At 38.2% G+C, this 12,324-nt stretch overlaps 1 protein-coding gene across 9 annotated transcripts in view; it reads left to right on the forward strand.

Annotated features, from left to right (window-relative positions):
- osbpl8 (oxysterol binding protein-like 8) overlaps nt 1-11,816 on the forward strand; it is a 114,575-nt gene extending 102,759 nt beyond the window's left edge. For 7 of the 9 annotated variants that reach the window (XM_042511519.1, XM_042511520.1, XM_042511525.1 and 4 more), the window contains 7 exons: nt 621-710; nt 1,653-1,789; nt 1,900-2,085; nt 4,196-4,349; nt 7,019-7,121; nt 9,451-9,556; nt 9,635-11,816. In XM_042511519.1, coding sequence (XP_042367453.1) covers nt 621-710; nt 1,653-1,789; nt 1,900-2,085; nt 4,196-4,349; nt 7,019-7,121; nt 9,451-9,556; nt 9,635-9,764 — 906 coding nt within the window. In that variant the 3' untranslated portion in view covers nt 9,765-11,816. The remainder of the gene's footprint in view (nt 1-620; nt 711-1,652; nt 1,790-1,899; nt 2,086-4,195; nt 4,350-7,018; nt 7,122-9,450; nt 9,557-9,634) is intronic. The other 2 variants (XM_042511521.1, XM_042511528.1) reach the window with 1 other exon arrangement.
- The last annotated feature ends 508 nt before the right edge of the window (nt 11,817-12,324 follow it).

A 12,324-nucleotide genomic window follows, 5' to 3' on the forward strand; every position in this document is an offset into this window, starting at 1 on the left:
GGCCTCATTCACCAGTACCTCCTCAAGTTTTTTCATAAATTTGATTTTATATAAGGTCCAAGGAAAAGTCTATGTTAGATTCATGACATGTTCTTAAACCCCAGAATTGTTCTCAGCTATATTCATAAGTTTAACTGGAAGTTGAAGGTGGTCCCTAGTTAAATTTCTTTTGCTTTTAATTTGGTCTTAAAATATGTAGCGTTAAAACACTTTGAGGATGCAGTTAAAGCTTCTTCTCTACGACTTGTTTTGTTCTGCTCCTTCAGCTAATTTTTTTCCATACGACTGTTTCAAATGACTTCAGACACATACATGAAGATGACACATAATAAATTACAGTACTTGTTCTCCACAGTAACTTCAACAGTAAACTGTATATATGCATGTATCTCTCCCTCCTCCCCATTTCTTTGAACTCCCAATGTCCTCTCTCCTCTCCCATCCCTCACCTCTTGCCTTCTTTTTTTCTTGCTGTGCTGTCTCCCTCATCCTTTTCCTGCTCTTTTCTTTATTGTTTTTTGTCCTTCTTTTTCCATTCCTCCTTGTGATTTGCTCCTCTATTCTTACCTTGACACTTCTTCCCCTGTCCCTGCTCCTCCTTTGTCTCCTCTTTCCTGCAGCCATTCCTGGGCAGCAGCGACAGTGTGAATCAAATCTCTGGAAAGATCAAGCTGGGGAAGGAGGTGTTAGCTACGCTAGAAGGACACTGGGTAAGACACATTCTTCACACATTCTCTTGACAACTGTGTGTTGTATAATAAACCCTGATGTAAATGCAAAATGCAACAGTTCAAGTCCTGCCTCTGGCCTGTTTTCCATGCCAGGCCCAGTCTTTTCCTATTTTTAAAATTAATATTAGTTGCTGTTGCTTGTAGGCCACAGGGCAGGTATTTCAGGTAATTTAACCCTTTGATTTCTGGAACAACATCAGTTATCTTGTGCTGTGTTCGGACACTTTTCACATGCACTTCAACCTTTGAAATCTGAACAAAATGATTTGATTTCCTTTCAGAACATTACTAAAGAACAATGAACAACTTGGCAAGAGATGCCCTAAAGATTTTAAGAAATTAAGCAATTTTGCCTTTACTTGACAAAACAGAAGCATGAAAGGGGGAGAGAGAGGGGATGGCATGCATTAAAGGGCCATGAGCAAACCCATGACCGCTGCAGCGGGATATTGCCTTTGTACATGGGGCACCTGCACTACTGGGTCCCCATTTTTACTCATTTTTACTTAATTTTTACTCTTTTGTTTAACTTTTTTGTGCCTAATTGTAGGTAATTTGTAATTGTGGTAATTCATACTTAAAGAAAAAGCCAATTTGCTCAGGGTTTAAAGGGTTAAATAACTAGAAATGTAATCAGATAATTGTGAAGATTTAGATTTGTCTCAAAATGTTTAATTTGTTTCATGTGGTGTAAATGTTAAAGACATTTTTCAAGTGATGTTTAGCACAATGATGTATGTTAATACTGTTATGTGTAAATATAGAAAATGATGGAGCTGTGTGTCTGTGACTTGTTGTGTGTTGACCTGTGAAATTAGAGTAAAATAGTGTCTGACAGCACCCACAGTTATGAAGCAAATATCTATATGTATTGTCTTTAGACAAGTAAGGAGAGATTTTTTGACTTTTTGACCCTTACAGGACAGTGAGATCTTCATCAACGACAAGAAGACAGGGACAATGGACACGTTCTGGAACCCAACGGCAGAGCTGAGGCAGAGTCGATTGACCCGCTGCACCGTCCCTCCAGAAGAGCAGGGAGAGTTGGAATCAGAAAGGTGACTTTGACTTCACTATTATCAGATTATTACTCCTCAACAGCATACTCTCTGTTCTCCCATTGTGAGTGTGTAGAAAGTTCCTGACTCTGTCCCCTCTTTATCATCAGACTGTGGCAACACGTGACCCGCGCCATCAACAACAAGGACCAGACCGAGGCCACCAATGAGAAGTTCATCCTGGAGGAAGTTCAGAGGAAGTCCGCCCGCGAACGGAAAGCCAAATGTGAGGAGTGGATCCCCGCCCTGTTCGAGCAGGACCCCGTCACTGGAGAGTGGCATTACAGATATGCCGAGTGAGTGACCTCTGTACAGCCTGAGCTCTGGTGGTTTAAAATGAGACTGGAGAGCACTGATGGGAAATAATAGGGTGGCTCCTCTCTATCTGGTGAAACTAAAATCAGAGGTTTAGATGTTGTTATAAACCGTCACCCGAGAGTGTCATTGCAAGTTAAGTTATACTGATAAAATTTTAAAAAATCAATAAAACAACAGCATACTACTTAGAAATACATTTAGAGTGGCTTAACGATATTAGCAACAAAGAAAAATGCCCACAGTCCTAACAAGTACAACCTGACTAATGTGACAAGGTAGATTTTTAAGGCTGATACTATTCAATATACAACTAAAAAGATGATTTTCAGAATTTGACAACAATCAACCTATATTTCTTCTTCTATTCTTTTAGCATACTTTTTCTTCCAATTGCAAAGATCTTGTTACTAAAGAACTGTCACTATGGACCAAAAGAGTGGGCCATTTTCTAGTGTAAAAATAAGCTTGTGAGTGCTCTCTTTTGGACAAACTATGTATATGAGACACTGTTTTTCTACATATGATCACACAGAAATATTTGCCATTACTACAATGATTTTTGTTTTTATTATTACATACTGTATATGTGGAGTTTGTGTGTCAAGCTAATAATGACCACTTATATCAGTCTACCTTTTCATTGGTCGGGCTCCACTTATAAGAAGTAGACAAACATTCAACAAAAATGATAAAAACCTAAAGCTGATGTTTACTTAAGAAAGTGAAGACCTTAATGTAATAATTTACGAGATATCCAAAGGTTTTAGCATCAATATAATAATGCAGTGGATAATAGGAAAAGCTCACTTGTCATGCATCTCACCAAACATAATAAAAATTCTGCAGTGATTTATAGAGACATTAATGCTTGTTGATGCTGAAGTTTTTATCAGATATTTTGAAGAAAACTACTTGCTTGTGCGACAAAAGATTAATGTTAGGTGCTCATTTTTAAAAAGGCATGAAATAAGTGAAGATGCTTTAATTAAAATAACAGAATTATGTGTCAGGAACTTCAAAAAAGACATTTGTCTTTGAAACTGTCTTGTTCAACACTGCAGCTTTTACATCAATATAAGGCGGTTCAATGTAAACCTTCCCTCATTTGTTGCTCCAGCTTCCATATTGAATTATCCAGTGTGACAGGGTGCCATCTAGTGCTGATTTATAATACTGCAAGAGTGATGTCCAACCTGCAGTCTTGGTGATGTAGAACAATGGATTGTGTAAGGGACTGTTTGATATTTATGAGGGGGCAGGGGGTGATGCAAAACAGGGGAGGCATGTCAATAGTACTTTTTGTAAGATAGGACTTTAAGTGGTTTCATTTTGTAAAATAAAAAGTGGGATTTGTGTTTTTTTTAATGTGATTTAGGGGAGGCGACATACAGCTTGGTTGTATTTAAAAAAAAAAAAAAAAAAAACTGAGGGATTTGTAGTTTTTATTTTGGCTTAGGGAAGGGATGAACATTTTGAAATAGTTGTATCTTGAAAAAAGGGGATATTTGTGTTTTTAGTTTGGTTGGGGAGGGACATAACTTTTAATGGTCGTTTTTTTGTCAAAAATCATTAGTGTATTTTAATTTGGCTTCGAGAGGGAAATACAACTTTAAATGGTCATATTTTGTAAGAAAAAACAATTTGAAAAAGGATTTGTGTTTTTTAGTTTGGCTTTGGGAGGGGCATACATCTTTAAATGTTTGTATTATTGTATTTTGCAAAAGAAAAAAAAAATCATGCCACAATCCTCCTCCTCTGATAAATAAAGAACAGTCCCTTAACAGGTTTTAATATGTTGTATGAGATATGTGACAGTAATTGCCGTGGTGGCAGAATGTCATCAATAATAATGGTGTTCTCTGGTAAAATTAAAAACTTTTGCACAGTCATCTTAAGTGAAATGTTCTGGAGGGCACTTAAGTTTTCCACTATTTTTCTTTCTTTCCTGTTCTCTTTGTTTCTTTATCAGCCTCTTTATTTCACATTTTTCTCTCCTGTACACTCTTTCATTACTGAGTTTGTGAGTCTGTGTCTGTTTTACTATTTCTGTGTCTTCTCACCCTCTGTGTCTCTCGTCTCCTTCCCCAGCACAAGGCCGTGGGATCCGCTCAACGACCTGATCCAGTTTGAGAAAGACGGCTGTATCCAGACCAAGGTCCGACACCGCACCCCTATGGTACGTTCTGGCAGTCTTATTAGTCTGAGTAACCAGGGGCCGCGGAGGGACAATTGCAAGTGCCAGGTAGGTCGTCCCGATCGAACAACCGCCATTAAAACAAAAAAAAGCAGCTCGCCGCCTCAGCCACCTTCCACGCAGCACCCGGTGCACCGTCTTCATTGTCGCTTCTTCTTTGTGTGTCATCATCGCTGTGCCACCATCCATCGCCGCTGTCGCCTCTGCTCCTTTTTTGTCTTTCTCTTTGTCTTTTGTTTCCTGCTCTGGCACCTGCTGTTCTCTCTGTATGGGAGGGAAGGTTTTGTCCAAGTGCACGCTGAAGTAAGACGATAACCATGTGTTCTCCTTTCTTTTAATGCCTTAAATCAACAATAAAGTCACGAAATAATAATATGAGGGTTATATGTTACACCGTGACACCAACAGATATCAGTATGGAGGGAGCTGCATTAGTTTTTAGCACTTAATGAATTTTTCTCCCATACAAAGTCTAAAAGAGAGAACATCCATTACATCAACAGACCAACAGCCGCCATCATCTGGTAGCTTCAGGGTGTCCATCACGCCCTCTTCACCCTCCATCTGTCCACGTCCTCATCTTGTTTGTTTCTCTGTCGTGTTCGCTCACTGATGCTCCACTTCTACCGAGCTGCTCCTTGTTCATGTCGTGTTAAGACACTAAATGCTGCTGCAATGCAGTCGCTGTAATTTCTGCTTGTATGTTTTGAGTTTGTGAAATTGATTTGTTTTTTGTGTGTTCAAAGTAACCACCTGCCAAGTGTCCAAGCTAGTTAAGACTCTTTTTAGTCATTTTTGGTTTAATTTTTTAAATTTCCATCAGTGGAGTAATAGGAAAAATAATTCTTAGTTGGTGAAAGTATAGAAAGTAATTTTAAAAAATCTATTATTACCAGTTCCAGGTCCTTTCTTAATAAATTGTTTGCGCACTAATGTTTTGACCTCCTGATTTTAAATGTTTTTGTGCTGTTTGAGTTTGTTAACAATAATTACGTTATAGATTCTTTTACTGATTTTACCTTGAACATTTTGCAGACCGCGACATTGCCCGTTGTGTTGTGACATGCATATTTGTTTGATGTCACTAACATTTTAGCCAACATGATGCCAGAAACAGCAAGGTTTTCTGGACCATTACTTGGGTGTGGCAGTTTTCTTTTCTCCACACCCCGCCTACCTGTGCAGGTCTAAAGAAAAATCTGACAACACTTGATTAGACAGTGTAGCTGACTAGTAGCCTGCAGCTATACTTTTGGAGTGGAAGAGGCAAAGTCCTGATAGTTGTTAGCTTTCCAGCCCCTGGCAACAAGCCAAAAAGTCAGTCGTTTGAAGTTTTAACCTTCAATAAAAGCGTTATACTCCAGCAAACATCCCAGCTCCCTGGCCGTCCATTGCTGAGAGCGGACTGTAGCTCTTCAGCCGGATGATGGAGGTAACTGCAGTGTTCCTGGAGCTTTTCTGAGGTTGTCTATTCGTTGTAAAAGGCATCACTTGGTTTAAGTTTTGGTTTTTTTTGCGTTTTAGCCAAATTATGTATTAAGTCTGAAAGTGAGTAAATTTTGCTCCTGTTTTTAAAGGGTACTATAATTATATATATATATATACTTTCTTGTGTTATATTATCAGGTGTTCATTATTTCTTTTTTTTTTAAACTTGTTAAATATTTTTATCTGTGTCTAAAAATATTAAGAATTTAAGATCAATTGCTCTTTAAATCGGTATACTTGCATTATTCTAATGGCTGGTGGAAAATTAATACAGTATAGTATTGTAAAAATGTGGATGGCAATACACACAGACTCCAAATACCAATTATTTTAATTGGTAAAATATTAACTCTGCAAATACAAATGTCACTTTTGGGAGCCTACTATAATGATAAAATCAATTGCTTTTTCAGTCAATTACATACATTTAACTATAATAAAAATAACTGAAGTGACACAAAAAAAAAAGAATTTTTTTCCTTTTGGTACAAAATTTGCAGTTTACAAAAGGTAATATATCGCAATATATGTTATTGCAATACTCAGTATATCCCAAAACATTTAAAATTGCAATAATATTCTATCTGGATTTAAATATTGTGATGATAACATGTCAAGGGGACTCTGGTAAATCTCATCCTTAATTCTTATGCTACTATATTATCATTATATCAGTGGCATGAATGGCTTCAAAATGACAGTAATTTCGTTCATCCCAATTACTTCTGGGACAATATATAGCTCAACAAAAGTAGTTATTGTGAAAGGCCTAGTGCTGCCAACCTTAAAACCTGCCAGATTGCCACACAAAAACTCCAGGCTTGAAAATAGTGGCATTATATAAAGCATTAAAAATAAGAGCTGTAATCCAGTCAGATTTTAATCCCTTTTAACTGAATTATTTGAATAATCCAGCCCTTGGCAGGTTTGGTTTATTTCGGACGCCGGTTGAGTGTTTTAAATGGGTGTGACTGACTGATGTATCTGCATGCCGTACTCGTTCATTGACGCCGACTCGCATGTTTGTGTGTGTTGTTGTTTTTAAGTGTATGTAACTGTTCATTTTTTGTTTTGGATTCTTAAGTCTCTGTATTTGTGTGGACGCCACAATATGTTTGTATGTGTTCCAATTTATTTGTAGCTGTTTTGTGTGTGTGGCCTGTATGTTAAACAGTTTCTCTTTGTGTGTCTGTGTGTGCATTTGTGTGTTTTCGCGCATGTCTGTATAGGTAACGGTGCCAAAGAGAAAACATAAGAGCGACAAGCCTAAGAGCCCAGAGAGCGGCTGCTCTTCACCCGAACCCGACCGCCAAGACTCGTCAGGCAGCGAACGTGAGTCATGTTCATTTACACACACATGCACACACTCACAGAGGCTAACATTAGTTAAACTTGGCAGTTTGTCTTTAATGCAAAAAAAAAATATATCAACATTTGGTGATATGCGTTAAATATACTGCACAACATTATTATTATGGACACACAATGGCAGGTTAAAAAAATCTCTTAAGTACAAATGGGGCTGAAGTTTATTAAACTGTTGTTTTATCAGCTTATTGGTTGCTATATTTTAGTGTGAAACAGGTCATGAGTAGATGTTGAGATGTCATGGAAATACTGTTGAAAGACAAATATTAAACTTTCACTCTGCAACCAATCTGCAAAACATCAACTGACATATAGAGGCTTAGACTTGGCTGAGACTGAGTTAGTGAACAGCACACTATGGTGGTGTTAGTTTTTTCTTCTGTGTTTCTTGTGGCAGCGATTTTGTGCTAAAAAACAAAATTTGCTTTAACACATTAGCTTCAACAAGGTATTTTCAGTTCTTAAATACTATTAAATTTAGTCCCCCTCCCCCCTGCCCCAAAAAGGCCTTAATAGGATATATAGTTGGGCAGGGCTGTCAGAAGAAGTTACACATAAATAAATTACATGTAAGACCAGTACAGCAGTGTGTTGTGAGCATAGGATACTGTAAAATATGTTTTGTGGAAAAACTTAAAGGGGACCTATTATGCTATTCCTTATTTTCTGTCATATACTGTATATAGTATGATTTTACAATGTCTGATCATATTGAATGTGGCCAAAGTTTTAAATGATGAAGTTAAAGCATGTAAAAGTAGTCCCTGTGAGCATAACCCTCAGAGGCAGTATTCACAAACATTCTGAGAAAACTCTCAGAGAGCTCCTGATTTAACCTATAAAATACTAGCAAGTAGTCCCAGTCAGGAGTGCTTTAGGAAAATTCTCAGAGCAACTCTAAGCAAGGAAGGAATAGAAACTCTTAACTCTGTGAGAAGGTGTGGTTGACCCCTTTGCTAGGTATGATGTATTGTTTTAACAGTTGTGATTGGTTGTCACAGCTACGCCCTTTTGTGAGCCCGCAAGGTGTGGACACCCGGTGGAAATGAAATGAACTCTATCACAATATGAGACCTAAAGTGTTGTCATTTTTTGCCACATACATTGCTACATGTGCTTGTATGCTAAAGTCAGGGAAACATGTCATCTTGTTTGCAGATTCTTCCCTGTTTGAGGATCATATTCTTGCTGGAACATATCCAGTTGTGAAGATTTTGGTTTAGAGGCTTTTTGTTTTTGCTATAAAGTGCCGCTATACTTCCTTACAGTCTTTCCCCGGCTGCAATGACGGTGCAGAGATGCCAAGATGCGAAAGACCCGGAAACGCTGACCAATCAGAGAAGACTGGGCTTTTTCGGGAGGCAGGCTTAAAGGGGAACTACGCCCATTTTCAAATTTCATACATGTTATTCCTATGGTCTAAAACAGTCCAAAAACATTAGTAAACATAAACAACTCTCTCTCAGATCCAAAAACTACAGTGCTAAAACTCTACACTAATTTGTGATGTAATAGCTGCTCCATAGACTGAATGAATAAATGAAAGAAATGAACCGTGAAAGATGTTTTAGATGACAATTGGAGCACTCAGTATGTGTGTACATTTGTATCAGAACTAAGAACACTACAATGAATAAAACTCATTTGGGTATTAAAAAAGAAAACAAAACTTTGGGTCCATAAAATAAGGTTCCCATTCATTGTCTATGGACTTTACACCCCATTTCATCACAACTTTGAGGGTTACATCTCTGTTTTTTCGGATTTGAGAGAGGAGTTCATGTTCAAGAGTATTAAACTCTCCTAGACTATGGAAATAACATTTTGGAATACTTCATTTAGGTGTTCGGTTCTCCTTTAAAGAGCCAGGCGCTAAAATGTTTCATACAAAGGGTGAATACTGTTGCTCCAAAGCACATAATGTTCTAGTAGAAACCTTAAATACAAGTATGAACCTGAAAATGAGCATAATAGGTCCCCTTTAAATTCATTATTTATTAACCATTTTTTAATTGGTCCAGGTCATGTAAATTACTTGATTATATTACCAGAAATTATTGTCATATGCATCTGGGGAGTATAAAAATAACCAAAATATAAATGTTAACTGATTTGACTTCTTAAATAATTGTAGGTCTGAATTTACCTACTGGTTTTCCATCACTTTATAGCCAGTATGACCCTTGAAAATGTATTGAATTGCATTCTTTGCGGTATTTAAAAGGTCTTTAAAAAGTCTTGCATTGAATTTGATGAACACTGCAGAAACCGTGTTTGACTAACTTTGTTGCAGGACACAAAAACAAGCATAACAGCCGGCTGAGGAAAAAAGGAGCAGACCTCAGTGAACTTCAAAGTGCCATTGAATCTATAAAGCAGACGCAGGAGGACATTAACAGGTGAGGAGGGCATGAGTCACACTGTACCATGTACATGACATGATGGCTATACATGCAGTAACTTTTGTTTGTTTGTAGGAACATCAGTGTGCTGAGGAGCCGTGCAGCAGGCCGGGTGGAGGGCGCCTCTTTCCTCCAGCAGCGCGACTACGTCATCATCATTTTCCTTATCCTCCTTCAGGTCCTGATCAACTACGTCTTCAAGTAGCAGCCATACAGGGAGAGTGGTGCCCTCACACACACACAAACATACACTATCTGAACGTAAGGCGTCACAGTGGGGGACTTAGAGACGTGAACTTTGACCTCTCAAAGTTAAAGACTCCAACTCTCTCTGTCTTTAGTAAGTCCAACTACACACGTCCAGAAAAGTGGAGACTTTTTTTTAAAACTTGTTTATTTTTAACCAGTCCATTCCAAAACTCTGGGGAGATCCACAGATTTCAAAGCGAAGAGAAGCAGCGAGAAGGAGTTGGAGGGGAGTTTTTGGTGCGATGAAGTCTCGTCTGCCACTCTGGAGCTCATTGATTTGCCTTGATGTAAGAGGCAAAGACAGCAGCCATTTTTCAGCTGTTGTTTGTTTTGTTTTTATTTCCAACGGAGTGAAACTACTCTCCGATTCACATTTCACCTCAAACAACAGGGAACCTTTTAACATGGAGACGAGTACCACGACTCAGATGGTAACACAGATTTTAAAAAATACCTTTAATGTTCTTGTTTTTTTTATGTTTTCTTTACTTTGGTGTGTCCTTTGTGAATAGGGGTCTGCTTGGAACAAAAAGTGGCGATAAGGGAGAGAAAAACAAAGTGGTCCAATCTATGTGACTTTTATTTTTTTATTACCAGATATCGGCTGGGGTTTCCATGCGTTGAAATGGATGAGGAAGACAAACAACACAAGTAATACTGTCAAAAGGAACAGAAGCTATAATTTCTGCTGTATAATAAAACTTCACCTTTTGCAAGTCGATGTTGAAAGAAAAAAGTCAGAAGTTTAACACAGCGTCATTGTATACTGTAGGTAGCATGTACAGACGGAGCGTGATTAGGACATTATTTAGCCCTATGTACAGTATTTTATCCTAAGGCACAAATGCACTGGAAACGTCAGATATTTGTGTTAATATAGTTTTTTATCAGTTCAACTTGCACTCTATCTTTTACATTTCTGCTCTGAGGAGGTCTGGAGCATCAACAGAAGGTCAAAAAAAATGATTTTTGTGATTTTTCATGAGTTTCAGTGACCACTGCCCTAGTTTCAGGTAAAAGGAGTTGATACGTTTTTAATCAAAGTCAGCAAAGTGAAATGATGTCATCTAAACTCTGCCTTCTTAGATATTATGGCAAGTTAAAGGAACAGAATAAGAAATACGCGTATTCATTTTCTTGATGGAGTTTGATAAGAAGATTGATTCCACTTTCATATATGTACATTAAATACAGCCAATAGTCAGTTAGTTTAGCTTAACATTAAGAGTTAAAGCAAAGCAGAACAGCTGGCCTGACTTTGTCAAAAGGTACCTACAGCCCAATCCCAATATACTCTGCCCCTACAATTTGACACTTACACCTCTGTTTTGCACGTTAGCGTCTCGGGGTAGGGTATCCTGATTCTTGCTGGAATAGAGGGGTTGGTAAAGTGTTGGGGCCATATGGACCTCCAAACTGAGGGTTTTCAGAGGTTCACTTCAAAATGAATGTATGAAGAAATCTGCCCTACCAGCTAGATCTCGTTGGTGTAATCTGTACAAAAAACAAAGTATAAAGACAAAACGTATTAGTTGTACAGGTATTCAAGTGTTGGGCCATTCCTTGTCATCGTTGTGAAGCCGATAGGGCAACCGGCGGTAACTTAAAAAAGTGACTGTGTCTAGCTAATAATCATCTCAGAACATACCCCCCAATAAAACTAAAACTTATTGAACTTTGGTTTTTGTAGGGATTAAACAAATGAGAAACTAGTTATAGAGTTAAGGAAGTGCTGGTTGGTGGATTTTGTTACTTTTGACCAAGCCAGGCTCTGTTCTTTTTAATAATTAAAGCTAAGGAGCTACCATCTTAAGGTTGAAATTTATTGTACGGACCTTCTCAAATTACTTATGGCAAGAAAGTGAGTAAGTGTATTGCCTAAATGAAACTCTTAACTATTCCTTTAAGTATGAAATGAAGTATTAAAATTCCAGTTACGCTGTGCAACCATGTAGACAAAATCTAAAAGGTGTCAAGACAAGCTAATTATAAGAACTGTTTCATAACATAAAACAGACTCCAGACCAAACCATGGAAGAGAAAACCCTCAACTCTCCCATTTGCTGCTGACCGCAGCGCCATCATGGCAAAGTCTAATCCAAGCATCGTTCATTGCTTTCAGTGCTTTTGCGCCTCAGATGTTAACCAGGAAAAACTAGAATAGACACATTAGTGCGCCTCTAATGAGAGGAGGAGATAGACTTTTTTTCTAAGTACTACTATCACCACAGTAAACCATTCCAAATGTACGCAAGTACCAGCCAAACTCAGTGTGTAGAATAGGAGTCGACCCCGTTCACTGTGTATATATCTGACGGGACGATTCGTTTCCTCGCGAGTAGCGCGTGGCGTTTCAACACCAAGGTTCACGATACAGAAACTCCCACGCTCTGTGCACAAGCCAGTCTTTTCAACCTTGTGTGTCTTTCTGTCCACTGCTCTGTAGATACACATGGACATTAGGGAGTGTCGGGGATAAATACAATTAGTGGGGTACATGATTAGATTCCCAATTG

Source organism: Plectropomus leopardus, chromosome 22, assembly GCF_008729295.1.
Source record: "Plectropomus leopardus isolate mb chromosome 22, YSFRI_Pleo_2.0, whole genome shotgun sequence".
In the NCBI taxonomy this organism is placed as follows: domain Eukaryota; kingdom Metazoa; phylum Chordata; class Actinopteri; order Perciformes; family Serranidae; genus Plectropomus; species Plectropomus leopardus.